The following is a 16,350-nucleotide window of genomic DNA, read 5'->3' as shown; positions in this document are numbered from 1 at the left end:
ATACCAAGCAGCTCAGAGTGCTGATTGTAGAGGCCAGAACCTCAAGTGGTACAAATCAGGAGCCTTTCATTAGCTGCAGTGCAGCTACAATGGATGCCACTGAGCATCTGGCTCATACTCCAGGTTGTCAGGTGAAAACGCAGGCCAGGGCTGGGGCAGATAAGAGCAGCACGGTGATATTGCTCTCTGTCACGGCACTGCTTCTCCCTGGCAGGTCTGAGCTGAGGGGCTGGGGACTCAAATAGAGTCACGGAGATGAACAGGAGTTGGCTGAACTGGTAGGAGCTGAAGGGAGGGCTGGAAGTTTGTGTGCTCGTCTCTGTGCTCTGGTGACTGCTGGCCGTTGTCTCCTGGGGCTATTAATGCAGCCTCTCTCCCCAGCGTTAATTCCTGTTCCTACAATAGGTAAATCTGTTGGCTTCTTCCTGTGAGCTTTCCTTTCACACAAGCCTGTGCCATGGAAGAAATCCACCATATAGGTCTCTTGCTAAATGACTGATTTAGAGCCCAATCGGGCCTAATCCTGGAAGCTACCTTGTGTCCACGGCACGTGGCAAGGCTGTTCACTTCAGGCGTGTTTCCCTGGTGCATCTCTGCTGCTACACAAATGGCTTTTCAAGCCACCCACAGAGCCCATCAGGAACACGGAGCAGGTTCCCCATCAAATCTCTGTGTGAGGAGATGAAGCGGCAGCATTAAAGGAGCACACTGCGCTGGGTTGTGTTGACTCATCATATATATTTGGGATGCAGTATTCGTTGCGTGTGGTGATCCTCTCAGCTCTGCACCTCGTTTTTCATGTCTTGGCACTGTCTCGTGTTTGATTAATTCTGTTTATATCATTCTCCCTCCTCTTATGCTGCCGTATTTTCTTTGCTGCTGAGATGCCCCCTCCCTTTCCTTCTGCATGCCCTGGCCCCACTGAGCATCTGTCAGGTAACCTCATGCTCCTGCTCTTCGGGCCAGATTGTGCCTCTCTTTGTTCCAGTGGGTGATCGTGTTCGTTTTAGTGGCCCTGCAGGATATAAAACTGAAGGCAGATTTCCTGGGGGGAGAGGATGGTGTTTGGGAGACAGGATAACTGACTTCTAGTATCCTTTAAGAGAAGCAATGTAAGCCTTCTTAGGTTTCAAGGGCAATAACTCTACAATACTGCCTGTTGGACAGGGTTTTTAGTCAGGTGAGGGTTGCTAAGAATGAAACCGGATGCTCTGGATTCGTTCGCAGGACGGGTGACCTTTCAGCCCCTGGGCCAGTACTTGAGGGAAGAACAAATGCTGCTTTTTCTTTACTTCTATTTCTGTATAACATCAGAGCCCTGGGCTTGTTTGTGCCAGGTGCTGAATAAACACTCAGTAGGGGACATTCCTTGCCCTGAAGGGCTTGCAGCCTAATAGAAACGACTGTATCCCTTTTATACAGCGGGCATGAGGCAGCGAGAGCTTGTGACAAGGTCAGACACAGGGAGTCTGCAGAAGATTTCTAATGCCCGTCCTTTCCTGCCCCCAGAGAATTTTTGGTCTGCTTTCCTTCCCAGGCAAAGGTCGCACATTGCTGTGTGACCCAGTGGGAATCCTCCCTAGTAAGCAAGTGACTCCAGTAACATCGCAGATCAGCCTGCCTCACAGCTCCACTGTGCTGTGCCCCTGGCGTCCCCCCTGCTCCACTTCCTACTGGGCCGCCATGCACCTCGGACGGGGACAGTGGGACTTGGTGCTAGACATGAACGACTCGTGCCCCTGGCAGCTGGGGTGGGCACGGCGGCGGCAGGAGCACGGCAGTGGCAGCAGGAGTGTAGCGGCAGTGAGTGAGGAGCTCCCGCAGATGCTGCTGGTGCTGTCGGTGGCTAGGGAGTGGTGAGCACCAACGCCAACAGTGGCAGCGGCAGCCAGCAGGGATTGCGGACCGCCTGCAGATGCCACATGCCTGAAGATCCACCAATGCAGAGAATATTTACCCTAAGCATATCTTTATTTTTTGTATTAAAAAATACAAACTGCAGACTAGTGCAGTTGAATAACCAAGTTAACAGATTTTTAAAGCCACAAGGGACAATTATGATCCTCTCCAGTTGACCTTCTCCAGAAGACTAGCCACAGAATTTCAACAAAGCATATTCAGTTAATCTTTACCAGAAGAACGATTATACCAGCTCACAATTTTGGCCATGAACAGTGCGTGCCCCTGGCGGCTGGGTGGGCATGGCTGCGCTGGTAGTGGCGGGAGCATAAACTGAGAGCTCCTGCAGATGCCGCCGGCACTGTCACAGCACCTTTTTGTAAGGGGTGCACTGCCATGCTCAGGGGGTGCATGTGCACCCATGTGCACCCCCTACGTGTCGCCCCTGGTGCTAAAGCATTGCAGCAATGCAGTGGAAGCAGGTACTTCCCAGTCTGTCTGAGAGGCCATGGGTGGAGGAGCTCGACGGAGCTACATTTACCCCCTGACAGCCTCTGGCTCTTGCAAACAGGCTGACGTCTTAGCCATGCCCCTGTTTCAGGGTCTTTAGGGGAGCAGAGAGTTGGCCGGATAGGTGTGCTTCAAAAGGGGCACTCCCCCTTCTTTGCTGCTACAAGGCAAAGGAGCCACAGGAAGCCAGTGGCCTAGGGTCTAGGCAGCCCAGAAGGATACTGAGAGGTGTGACCTGCCGTGCTCCTCCCCTGCCTCCCGCAAGCCCAAGATGCCATTATGAACACCACTGCATTTAACCCTTTCACTGCTGATTGTCTTGGCAGAGATGTCCCTGCTCTGTGAGCACCTCCCAAAATTCATCAGTTCCAGTCTGACCGCTGAGCACTGTGGGCTGAGCCTTACCCAAGCAGGCAGAGTTGCTCCCTGCCATCCTCCTGATCCTGCATTTCAGTTAACTCCTGTGGGAGTGTTCACTGCTCCAGGGATGCAGGATTGGGCCCAATATATGTAATGAATGCCCAATATATGTAATGAAGATCCACCTATAACAAAGGCCATAGGTGGCAGAAGGCTGGGGCTAATGGGGCTTAGGCCCCCCAAACTAATTTTGCAGTGGCCGACGACAGCAGCAGCACCATGGTGCTGCCAGCCTGCAGCACCTAGTGCTGCTCATCATGCAGCCACCTGCATGGCTCCACTGCTCCAGGGCCACTGCCAGGCCCTGTTGCCTCACCGCCATGTCCAGCACCCCCTCCATGTGCTCCTAAGCCCCCCAGGTAATATGTTCTCCTGCCATGACTGGCAAGGGCCCCCAGTCTGTGCTCCCCTCATGCCACTGGAGTCAGCAGAGCACAAAGTATCCCCTGTACTCTGGATCCTTGTCGCAGGCTGGTGGCTCAGACTGGGCTTCTCAGAGACAGTTTTTGCTAGGGAACCTGACAGTATTAACTTACAGCAGCGACAGGCAGGTCCTTCTGTGTGTCCCTTCAGATGAGAAGTAATTCTATAGAGCTTGAGTCTCTTCTCAAACAGTACAGCCCCAATGCCCTCAGCAAGGCTATTTCTGATTGGTGTAAGAATTTATCTACACAGAGAAATATAATCTGAATTAACTCAAGGTGAGAAATTAAAGGGTGTTAACTGCATCAGCCTCCTTTGACATACTTATTCAAATTTCCAGTGGCTTTACACAGGGGCTTGTTGTAGTTAAACTAATCCACTTCAATTTTTCTGAGAGCTGTCCATGTAGACAAGTTTGAAGTGAAATCAGAATGGGACCTATCTTTCATATTGCTTAATTAGAACAAGACCTTAAACTAGAGATAACAAGGGCAAGTTAACTACCTTCTGACTAGTAAGAGCCTCTCTTCCTGGCGCATTGCTTTATGGTGGGATGGGACTGTTAGGTTAAGAAAATGGAAGCAGGTTCCAAGCCCCACACATAGCTCTGGTGTGAAGTCTAGGGAGCCTCCTGTCACTCCTGTATCCCTATAAAATCTTTTTCTGAATGACTGTCCTCTGCTTAATGGTGACTGTAGTTTCTGTTGGCTTTGGACAGGATCATGCTAATAAACTGGGCTTTTACATTATCCAGAGGCATCTTGAGCTTGACGGATTTATACAAGCTCTGACGTGGGATCAGCATCCAACCCCATTACACACATTCCACCACCAGTCCTGCAATAAAAACACTCGGCTGCATAACCCCATGTGGACGTCAGGGCCTCCTCCTCCTAAGCCTAGCTGCTGTTCATGAAGCTTTCTCTCGCCTCCCCTTTCAGAGCCAGATCGGGCTCGCTCGGGTCTGCTGTTGCTTCCATTCAGTTCAATGGCAATTCAACTGATGTCAGCATGTGCTGATCTAACCCTGTCTGTCAGGATAGTGACAAGGTGGATAGGATCATCTAGCTCACTGTGTTTCAAGTGCCTTTGGGCTGCAGAGTTACTAGCCCATTGCTATACTGGGGGCAGCTCCTACTGCTCTGAGGTGTTGGTCTGAGAGTAATCCCACTGGGAGCATGTGTCCTTGTGCCTCATCCACAGAAAACATGAGTCAGTTATAAGCCACTGCTTGGTGGTTAGAAGAGAGCCCCAGCCCTCTCTGGCCTCTGCTCTTGTCTGCCTTTATCCCGTGTGAAAGAAATGCTTCTGCCTCCCTGGGCTCTTCCTGCCCTACTTTTGTGACCCTCCCTTTTGCCATGAGACTGCTGCTGAGTAGAGCATTTTGGAAGCCCAGCTGGGATAGTACCAAGTAGCAGCAGCACAGTCAGGCGGGAGATTGTGGTTACCTGTGAACTGCATTTGGAAGTGTGGTGGCAGCAGAGCTGTTAGCTTTACTCTGATTAGCTTGAGTACTGAGGGCAATGAAAACACAGCAGCACTGGCTTCACTAAGGGCTGGACAAGCCCACCCAGGCCTTGGGTGCTTGATATGGTGGCTGATTCCCATGCCACCATAAAACAGAGTAAAACTAACAGCTCTGCTGCCACTATTCCATCTGTGCAATGGGATAACAAAGATATGTGACTTGTCACAGGAGGCAAAGCTGGGAACGCAACTCATAGTCTCCTGGGCTGGGCAATGATAGCGAGGGCAGACTCATGTAAACTAGCCCAGGTATCAATGCAGTGAAGGCCTCCCACCTTTTAGAGGGAGAGTATATGAATGGCTCATATCTAGAGTGATCCATCCTCTGTAATGCGCTCCCTGGCATCACTCAACATTGGTTTAAGTGCTAGGAACAAAATGTGTTTTATGCTAAATACTCCCTAGGCTCCGATTAAGAAAGGCATTTAAGCACATGCCTAACTTCAAGCACAGGAGCACCTTAGCCACTGGCTCATACTTTGATTAGGTACATTAAGTACTTTGTTAAATCCAGGCCTATGGTTGCAAAGAAACTCAACAGCTCTTCATGGTACTAGTGAGCCTGAGGGACTGCCAGGAACTGTCTTGTCTTGTCCCAGTGTAAAATCAGGAGGAAATTGGCTGAAATCAATATCTGCTCTTGCCAGTTTCAGTGGGGGATCAGAGCCCCCTGTACTCATTCTGTGCTTGTGAAACTGGATCCTGGCTCAGCCTGCCCTGCTGGAGGCTGCTGTTAGTAAAATGCTATATGGCTTAGTTTGGAGAAGACAGGATAAATTTGCACCTTGTAAACTAATCAAATCTGAGATACATAAGCTTTTGTAAGCAGTGGCTTACTTCATAAGATGCTATGAAGATGTTAAATTTGCAGAAAAAGCCACTTCTTAAGCTTTGATTGGGCTTCTGTTTGCTACATCCAGTCACATGGATTGCTGAAAATAAAGTGTCCACTCTGTAGGGAGAAAATCAGCTGTGACCTAAACACTGGAGTAAGTTACCTGTGTGTCAAGTGCAAGTTGCTCTGAACCCGAGCGAGAGTGGTAGTGACTTAATTGGCTTGGATTTGCATTCAGGATGTGGTGTGGATGTTGCCAGGAGAATCAACTTGCAGGAGGTTATCAGATAAATCAACAGTTCCCCAGGGGGCCACCAGCGGGTTTCAGGGGGTCCATCTGTCCTGGTGCAGGGTAAATCCGGAGGAAGTGGGGGGGCAGGTCTGACCCACCCAGCCCCACAGCCTCCATCTTGCCCTATGAGTGAACAGGTGGGTGAGGCTCCCTGCTGCTACTGCTCAGGTGAGTCGGGACCCTGAGCTCCCTGATGCTGAGCCCCACTCGCTGCACCTGGGGCAGTTGTGGTGGCATGGGTTTTTATAGCATGCTAGGGTGGGCCTCAGGAAGAAAAAGGTTGAGAGCTCTTGGGATAAAACAAACTTCCTTAGCCTGCATGCCAATGAACACATCTATGTACATCAGTGTAACTCCTTTGACTTCAGTGGATATCTCCCCTACTGTGGGTGACATCTGAATCAGGTCCTCTAATTCCTGAAATAAGATACAACAAGAATGTGAGGGGAGGGAAAGAAAATGAGTGGAAGCTGGAGCAGCTGGCAGAGAGGAGTGAGTAGCATAGGCAGACAGAGTACAGTGACACCTCTACACACCCTGAATCAGGACACCTGGGTTCTTTGCTCTGATTGCAAGCCCTATTGCCTTTCAACTAACCCATGTTCAAACAAGGGGCACAATAGGAAGGGAACAGTTGATGTTCATGTGAACATCTGGCACTTGCACAGCATCCTAGAAACTGAGTATGCTTGGTTAACCTTAACAGGTCCTACTTTCATAAATCAATTATTACTAGTATTTTTAATAAATGGCTAATTATTATAGAGGTCAAAAGTTGTTTGTTATCCCCTGACGACTTCTACTGATGTGCTTCTACCCATCCATAATGCATGCTGTGCATACCTGTAACATGCTTCTTATGTCTGTCCATCACTTACTAACTGTACTTGTGAAGCAGAACTAATCTAAGCAGTATAAAGAATTTGGGCATCTATACACATGCTCCAGGATGTGGGGGGTGGTGCTTTAATTAGAGCAGCTCTGAGAGCTGCTCTAATTAAAGTGCCTCCAGCGTCATGTGTATTCAGCGTCCCATGCTTTAACACTTTGAACAAGCTTTAATTAAAGTGCCCTGGCTGCCATTTTGAAATGCGGTGACACGGAGGCTGCTGGAGCACACTAATTAGCATGCTCCAGCAGACTTGCAGCCCACTCGATTTATTGAGTCTGCTCTGATGCATGTTAATTAGCGCACGATGGAGCAGATGTCCATCACGTGTATAGGTGCCCTTTGTTTCCTTAGCACAAGTAGCACTGAGCTGCATTCTATGCTGCTTTTCCCTCATATGGGGCCCAGTGGCAAAGCAGTTCAGGTATCTTGCTGTAAGTCCAGAGTCATGAATCTAAGCCTTCCACTAGATTCAGGCTAAAAGCCCCATGTTGACCCAGCTGTAAATGGGAACCTTGTTATTTGGGGTAGGGAGTCAAAGGAGGCCAAACATGATGGTAGCCCCATTACTCACTGTCTCATGAGCCACAGACACACTCAAGCCATCCGGGCCTGGATGAAGTGTTGACCTTTTTTCCTAATGTTAATCTGGAATGGCATCCTTGACGTAATCTACTCCAGATTTGCAGTGGTGTAACAGATAGCAGAATCTGGCCCCTACTCTAAAACTGCAGTCTTGCACTTTACAGTCTCTGAGGTGAATCATTTTTCTCAATTAAGTCGAAGTGAGGAAACATGCAGCGTAAGGCATGGCTCTGAAAGGAGACAGACACATCCTACTTGAGGCTAGGCAGAGCAGAAGGAAGTGTCCTGAGGTTTATAAAGAAGGAAAAAGCCTTCTACGGCCCTATGACCTTTACTTGTGCAAGTAAATCTTAAGTGAACCAGGAGCTTCACTAAAGTAAATGAGTTAAACCCTGAAGTCTTTACTCATGGAAAACTCACTCTGAACAGGTAAGTAAGCACCTTGGGCTTGGCCTGCAGACTCTGCTCAAATGAGTAGAGATTACTACTCTGGTGAGTAAAGCTTGCACTTGGCTTCTAGCCTACAACATACCCAATTCTTCCTTCCTCTCTTGTGCGCCATGGCCGCCGCTGCTCCTCTTGCACCAAGGTAAGTGAATTAATCCCAGGGACTAGGGTGGAGTGCCCCATGAATCACAATCCAGTTCAGTCTGTTCCTGCAGTGCTTTGCTGTTTGAGTTCCTGGCACACACTGCAAGTCAAGGCCAGCTGCAGGAGGCACTGCCTCTTCACAGGGCTCCATGAGGAGGCCACCTGGCATGTTCTGGTCTCCTGGCTACACTGAGGAGCACAGATTCATCTGAGGAATGGTGTTTGTACAGACATGAGCACTGCCATGCTGTTCAGGTGTGTCATGGCCTATTTAGAGACCTTTGGCCGGGAAAGCATGTACAGTTGGAAGGATCGGTTAACACAAGATTACTGAAATGAATGGGGGGGATGGATATTTCTGGTGATGTTGTCCTTATGGCCCTCACAGGTCAAATAGAGGCATTCAACCAGCTGGGGACTGTGCTACCGAATGACTGGGATCTGGCCCTATATGTCTCTGTACAACTGTGTCCAATCATGGGAATACAGAGCTGGATTCTCCTCTTGCTTCCTGGTGCATTTTCCATAAGGGTGATACTCTTTTCATTTGCACTGGTGAAGGGTTTTGTTTTCCATGGACTCATTCATGATTCCTTTCACTCTTAAGGAAAGATCTCTTGGTCTTGCTGTTTCCTTGTTTTTCTTGAATAAGATTTTCCCTTTGATCTAATGACTATAGAGAACCTTTGGTTCTGATCAACTACGTTTCTGTTTTCAGCAGTGGTTTCTAACACCTGGTGAGTTAGATTGTCTCTGCCCCACACCGGTTATAATAGGGATCTGCAATGTTTTGGGGCAAAGTGCCAACCTCGACTTGTAAGATGTTGGTTCCAGGGGCAGATGGCAGGGGAGTTGTGAGGGGCCCAATCCTTGTTGTGGCAGCGCAGCCCTGGCCCCTTCCCCAAGGCGCAAGCGTCAAGCAAAATGCCTTTGTATGCCACACTCTGGCATGTGTGCCAGGGGTTGTTTACCTCTGGTTTATAGTCTTTTTTGGTCCTGTGTCAATACCATGCTGACGTAACAAGGTTCTGGGCCATGACTATTTGCTACTGCAAAATTACTCCTACTTCAATTACTGCAATAGTAATAAGAGATAGCTGCATGCTTCCCTAATTATCATCTGTTTTGCCATGCTCTTAGCATGTCGATGCCAGTGGTACTGAAGGCACCCCTCTTTGACTCAAGGCTCCCCTCAGAAAATGCCAGCTTTTAGATTTCACAAGTTTTTTGACTATGAAGAAATAATAGAGCAATTCTTCTATTGCAAAGAACTTAGAAAGACCACAACAGGGCAAAATGTTGCTGATGCAATGGATTCCTATTTGAAATCTCTAGATTTATCGTGTGAATCCTGCGTAGGAGTTTGCACTTCTAACAGTGCTAATATTGCCCAAATTCTGCATCACCCTTAAAAGGGCTTCCTGGCATCCCAGGGTGACACAGGACCCTGGTTGAGAATTGCTGGTCGGTAGCACCTCCACAGCATTCCCAAGACGGTTGTTGAAATATGGTCCCTCCCATGTTTCTCCCCACACGGGAAAAAAGTCCGATGTCATGTGGTCGCTGTTAGAGCCCTGCAAGGGGTCTCCAATGTGGCTCTTGGCAGCGCGCCTGAGACAGCTGCTGAGAGCATCCCTGGGCACACACCAAACATCAACCATGTGTTACTCTTCTACAAGCTGTAGGATCCTTGGCTTTCTAGATTGCTATCTGCGAGTCCCCTGATGCAGAGCTGGGAAAAATTTGGGAAGTCACCTCTTCAAGTGTCACCAGTTAGCCCACACTCCCTCCACCCTGGATGAGCTGGGGCTGGTGGAGCCTCTGCTTTCATCCTCTCACTTGAGGAGCCATTTGGGGCTGCCAAGCGCGGAGCCTGGGCCTAGGGCTCATGACCTGCTCCCGTTCTTTGTTCACACCAGTGTCTGTCCGGAGCGACTGGAAGTGTTACATCCGTGTAACCCCGGAGGAGAAGCGGGACTGTGAGTTGCAAGAAGGGGTCTCGTTTAGCGAAGGGCAGCACGTGCTGGGGGCGCAGGGTGGGCTTGATGTTTGCTGCTGCTTGTAACGTCTGTTAGCGCAAGTGAGACGCGCACCCGCCCCACCCTGCAGCGCTCCGGGGCGCGAGTGCCGGGTCTCCGCGCCAGCAGGGCGCTCGCTCCGGCCAGCACCCAATCACAGCTGGAGGGGACACCCTGGCCACGCCCCTCCAGCTCTCTGAGTTCTCTGATTGGCGGAGGCGGGCCCCCGCTCCCACACATGGTGAATGAAGTGAGCCGCGGAGCTCCCCGCAGCGCCCGGCCCCTCCTCGCTCCGCGGGCTTCCCCCGCTGCAGCATCCCTCCCTCCTCCTCCTCCACCTGCCGCCCAGGCGGGACCAGCTCGGCTCTGACAGCGGAGAGCTGCTGCCCCTCCGTGCAATGGCCAAGAGGAGCTCTTTGTTCATCCGGATAGTTGAAGGGAAGAATTTGCCAGCTAAGGACATGTGAGTACCAGATCCGTCCCTGGAGGTGGTGGGGAAGGGGCTTTGTCTGAGCTGTCCGCCCCTCCGCACGGCGGTGCCTGGCTCTCTGCTGCTTCCCACTAGTATTTGTAGCTTCCTATTAGCGAGGCTGGAGCTCAGGCTGGACAAAGGAAAGGGGCTCTTGCAGCCCACCACACGGGCACAGTGAATGCCAGCCCCCCGATGCAGGCATGCCTGAGCATGGTTCACCTAGTGCCCCTCTCCTTCACCCGCTCATGCTGCCCCCCAGCTCCTAGAAACACGTGTGGGAAGGGTTACTGCTGCCCAGACACACCCCCCCATTGCAGGCAGCTTCTGGGAGCTAGTCCATCCTCTCCCGCCTAGTTCTTGCTCTACCGCAATTCTCCGATACGCTCTACACCTCCTCCCTTCTTGCCCATTGTCTGGTGTGGTCTTGGGGCTATAGGCGTGCGCTAGGCTCCTAGTGTTACTGTCTCACGCTCAGGCTTTTCCAGTGGAAGTACGTGCTCCGGGCTCTCGCCCAGTGCACAGACACACCCCTCCTATGCAGGCACGTTCGGTGGCTCTAGAAAGTAGGAACAATACACCTTCAGCACCTTTCCAGTCCTCATGTGGGTTCAGTTTTGCAGAGGAGCTACACCTCCTCCCTTGCGCTACACCTCAAGTAGCTGGCCCAAAACCAAGGAATTCATAACAGATCCAAAAGAGGCTGTTCTTGCTTCCCGTCTCAATTTTGATTTCCTTCTCAAGTGACCATTTCCTCTCCCAAGGACTAGATGTTTTGCAGACCGATGGTCTGGGTGGGTGGCAGTTGCAGAGCAGCCAGTAAACAAAACGGGCAAGATGTTGCTTCTTGCCCCAGGGGCACTTTTGTTAAACACCTTCCCCTTTTAAATGCTTCATCTCAGCTGGGCTGGGACAGTTTTCCTGAGGCTTGTTTGTGTTCAGGAGTCAGCCTTCAGGGCACTGCGACTTGGAGGCTGCCAGAAAAAAAGAAAAAACCCCAACAATCGTAATGGAAAAAGGACAGAAATAAACCAGGAAAGATATGGAACTTTTGCATTTCTACGGGTTTGATTTGGATGCGTGCTTTACGTCTATAAGGCAACACCCTGCTCCTGATGAGTATGGGTGAGGGAAGGATCAGGCTCTCAGAGTGTTACAGTGAAAGAACATCTTAGAAATGGCCTGCCCCCAGCCTGCATTGATCATGATGGGGAATGGGTAGGCTGAGCAGTTCCCAGGGAGGCAGAGAGGTGAAGTGACTGGGGCACAGAGCTAGGAAACAGGAGAAGTGTATTTTGTCCCTAGCACGTACTCCCCCCTGCCAGGTGACCTTCAGCAAGTTGCTTCCCCCTCTTGTGCCTCAGCTTCCCCATTTGTAAAACCAAGACAAGGCAAGTGATCCTTTCACCTGCTGTTCATTGCAGTTCTCTTAGGACTAGCCCTACAGTGGAAGTGGTGGTTCTTTTCTTTCTTTTTTTTTTTCTTTAACTTTGCAGACAAATTTTGGTCAGATTTATATTTTGCAGAGCCCAGCTAAATGACGGTGCAACATCTCTGCCCCTCTAGATGGTGAGGGGGCGTCGCCAACTAGACTGGTGGAGCAAAAGGATTTGAGATCTGGCCAAAACTATGGGTTTGATGGGCCAGTTGCCTCCTTAGAGCGTACAGAGGTGTTTCAGATCCTGAACAGTTATGGAGCCATGGGCTAGCTTAGTGCCTCACATAAAAGCTGCCTGGGCCCAGAAGCAGCCAGTCCATGTTGCTAGTAGATGTGCATCATTTTGAGGTTGATGGTCTGACCTGCCTTTGGGTGATGGCTGTTGCTCACCCAGGCCCTCTGGAGTCATGTGTTGGGGTGCCACAGGGTGGACTGGAGCCCTGGTTCTTCTGTGCCTCAGGATAGCAGCACTATTCCTCCCTGAGCTGATGAAGGTGCAGAGCATGGGCATGGGGTGGAAGGAGATGGTGGAGCAATCCCCGAAGCCCCCCTTCCAATACCTGAGCCTGACTCTGAGGAAGGATGGCCCAGTGGTTAGGGAGGCGGGGGGGGGAGGCAGGGAGTGGGAGATCTGGGCTCAGTTCCTTGCTGTGCAACAGACTTCCTGTGTGACCATGGGAAATTCAAGTAGCCTCGCTGGACCTCCATTTCCTATCTGTGACAAAGTGACAGCCCTGTCCTGTCTCGGGGGTGTTGTGAAGGGCTCGTACTTGATGATGGGTCTGCTTGCAGCAAGCTACAGCAGGCGGCACCTTGCTGAACACGACAGACCTGCTGCCAATGTAATGGCAGCGCAAGACTAGAATCTGGTCCAGCGGCTCTTCATTCAGAGGGGAGCAGATAAAGCCTGACAGCTTTGTGCTGCTGCAGCAGTGGTTTCCTTCTGCTACCACAGCAGTCTGGACTCTGGATTTAAAGAAAAGATCCCAGTCCTTCTTCCTGCCACTTCATGTGAAACAACTGGGTTTAACTTAAAGAATGGCTTTCTGACACTGATATAGATCCACAATCAGTGTGTAAAGTAGCATGGCTGCACTAATGAAGCTGTGCCCACTTGCAGCAGCATAGGGCCTTGCCCAGTGTATTTCTGGGTCTCTGTGGGTACACCTGCACTCTAGGCAAATCCTTGCCTGCGGGGGTAAAGCTGGAACAGCTTCCCTGATTGCACCTTAGAGATCGTGACTCTATAGGCCACATCACCCGGGGTAAATCAGAACTGCTGCACAAAGCCAATGGGCCCATGTAGTTGTGCTCTAGCTGAGGACTGGCCTTGCACCTTTTGTCTGTAAACAACCCGGGAACCTCAGCTGTGTGCTCAAGCCCCAGCCTGGGGGTAACGGATCTGTCAGGCCGGTGGTCACTGTGCACACTGCCAGCTGCTGCTGGCATGGTAGCGGTATCCAATTCAGGCCACGGGGCACCCTGACGTTTTCAGCAGGCTTTTCTTTAATATATTAATGTGTTTGCCTTCTCAGCTGCCAGGAATGAATTTCACTCCCCAGGCAGCGCAGAGAGAGCCCTGCCTTGGCTCTGTTCCAACTTGGGCTTGGCTTCGCTGGCCCCTTTTGTGTTTGTCTTTTATATTATTAAATGCTTTGGAGCTGCTGTCAGGGGCTGTTACTCTGGAGAGTTCAGGGGGTCTAGCTCAGTGCTGGTATGTGTTGGAGATGGAAGAAAAAGGAGCACTACACTTACCCCTCAATCTTTTAATCTCACTTTGACCTTCAACAGTCATGGGCCTGTCCATCCCAGCTGGTAATGGGCTGACTTTGCAAAAGCCCTCAAATTGCAAAAACCAAAAGCTTGATTTCTCCTTTTGCCTCTATTAACTGTACCCCAGTGTGACTTTATGGGCTTCAAGGGATTTACTCCAGATGGGAAACAGCATAAACAAGAAGAGCTGCAGGCTCTCAGAAGCCAAATCCTTAGATCTACATCCATGGGAATCAATGAAGTCATTTCCTACTTGGCCTATAGCAGTGGTTCTTAACCTTGTTAGACTCAAGGCACCCCTTGGAAAATTGATTTCATAGACATTAGGGCTGGAAGGGACCTCGGAAGATCATTTGGTCCAGCCCCCTGTCCAAGGGGCAGGAATTCAGCTAGGGTCAAAGGATCCCAGCAAGATCCTTTGACCCTAGCACATCCTTTCTGAATTGTGCAGCCCAGAATTGGATGCAGTACTCCAGCTACGGCCTCACCAAGGCTGAGTGCAGCGGGAGGATGACTTCCTGAGTCTTGCTTGAGATGCATCGGTTGATGCAAGCCAGAGTTTTGTTTGCTTTGCCAGCTGCGACATCACATAGGTGGTTCATGTTCATTTTGTGGTCAATCATGACCCCCCACCAAGTCTCTTTCAGTCGTGGTGCTAGCAAGTGCAGCACTGCCAAGCCTATAAGTGTGATGTGGGGTTTCCACCCCCAACCCCGAGGTGGAGCACCTTGCATTTTTCTGTGTGGAATGCCATCAGGTTTTCATCCACCCACCTTGTGAGCCTATCGAGGTCAGCCTGGATCACCACCCTATCCTCAAACGTGAACACTCTTCCCCATAGTTTGGTGTTATCCAGTGAACCCCAGCAAGGAGACTAGACAGTCACCTTGCTGGGGTCACTTGACCTCCAGTTGTCTTTCCTGCTTGGTGCAGGGGCCTGGACCTGATGATCTGCCGAGGTCCCTTCTGGCCTTACAATCTACGAACTTAACCAGTCCGCTTCTGACACCAGAGTCCAGATAATTTATAAAGACATTAAAGAGTACAAGCGGGGGAACAGAGCCTTGGGGGACACCACTGGTCACTATGTGCCATGGTGATTCAGTTCTGTCGGCTACCACTCTCTGTGTCTGACCTCAGCCAGCTTTTAGCTTTCATCTATATGTTGCACTGGAAAAAAATAGAAGAACAATTCTTTCTGTTGCAAAGAACTCAGAATGACCATGACAGATCATTCACAAGATAAAAGAGAGATTTCAAATAGGAATCCAGTGTGCCAAACATTATGATGTGTAGGTGTTTGCACACCTAAAAGAGTGTGCAAACACCTATTGTGTGGCACGCCATGTCACCCTTAAGGGGCTCAGGTACCCAGGTTGAGAATCACTGCACTAGAGCAACCGATCGCAGAGCTTTGATTATACTATTGTAGCTTATCACCAATGTAATGCAGGACAGTGTGAAGTTCTGCTATTTGTTAGCCTGATTTTTCTTCCTACTTCTGTTGTGCTATTGCCCTGGACTTGAGTTGAGCTGAGTCTGCACATGTGTAACATAGATGTGAGTTAATACCGAGGCTCAGCGTGTCTGTGGAGTCAGCTTCCACTAGAATCTGACCAAACCCCTGAGTTTCTTCCATTAGTGATGGTGTTGCATTTCAACCTGGTCCCAAATCTTTAGATACTGGTTTGTACAAGATTGATGATCAGGGCCTGTTTGTCACACACATTACAAAGAGAGAAGATGGCTCCAGTTGACTTCAGGGATGCTAGCCAGTGCTCAGTGCTAATCTGGGTCCAGCCTAAAATAGGGTTTTAGGCAAAATTCAGAACAGCCAGTGCTTCTGGGCTGAGGGAGTGGGATATAGAGCCCCTGACTTGCTCCTGCTTATCCAGGGAAAAGCATGCATTCACGCTTGTCAGCTGTGCCTCAGTCATGATTTTCCATGTTGCTTCTGGTTCTAGCTGGACTTGGCACTTAGGGGTGTAGCTGGCATGTAAACTGAGGTGCTAAGATCTTGTGATGGGTGGAATCTGTTTCCACCATTCCAGGAAGAATGACCCTGTCCACTGGTTGCGAGCCTCTGCCCTGCCATTAATCCTTTGTGTTTCAAAGGGATTGTGTTTCCCAACTAGATGCTCACAAGCCAGATGCTGTTTTCATGCTGTGGTTCTGGCAGTGCTTCCTTCCAGCCCTGGGGCAAGGGGACCTGTTCTCCTCTCAAGCTTGCATGCAGATGATAAGGGTTCTACATAAATGTGAGGGATTTGGTGGTTTTGGACAATTGGGGATTTGTAGGAGCCAAAAATAGAGCAGGCAGGTGTTGTGAGAGTCATCCCCCTCTCTCCTCCCCCCATCTCCCTCCAACTCTCCATACTCCGCTGTGCCAGGTTGCCTGATCCATCTCAGTACAGGTTCCAGAAGCAGCTCTGTGGACCTGAGTGGCAACAGCCCCTGCTTTCCCCAGCCCTGACCCAAAGCCCACTTAATACCTGTGAGTCCTTCCCTTCATTGCAATGGCCTTGGATTAACCCCAAGTCTTTGGCCCTGTGCACTGCTGTGATGGCATACCTTGGTTCATGGCCAAAGGCCCTGCTGTGTCTGTCCCGGCTTTGCACAGGTGGAGGCTCCCTGAGCTGCTTTGTTCCTGGCTGTCCCCACTGAAGTTGGTGGATTTCTAC

General features: G+C 50.3%; 1 protein-coding gene across 1 annotated transcript in view; it reads left to right on the top strand.

Moving 5' to 3' along the window:
• Positions 1-10,259: 10,259 nt before the first annotated feature.
• LOC106736752 (ras GTPase-activating protein 4) overlaps positions 10,260-16,350 on the top strand; it is a 46,320-nt gene continuing 40,229 nt past the window's right edge. The window contains exon 1 of the mRNA XM_006270746.4: positions 10,260-10,452. Coding sequence (XP_006270808.2) covers positions 10,388-10,452 — 65 coding nt within the window. The 5' untranslated portion in view covers positions 10,260-10,387. The remainder of the gene's footprint in view (positions 10,453-16,350) is intronic.

Source organism: Alligator mississippiensis, chromosome 14 (assembly GCF_030867095.1).
Source record: "Alligator mississippiensis isolate rAllMis1 chromosome 14, rAllMis1, whole genome shotgun sequence".
Taxonomy (NCBI): domain Eukaryota; kingdom Metazoa; phylum Chordata; order Crocodylia; family Alligatoridae; genus Alligator; species Alligator mississippiensis.
Note: the sequence above shows the minus strand (reverse complement) of the source record. Positions and strands in the feature narration are given on the sequence as shown.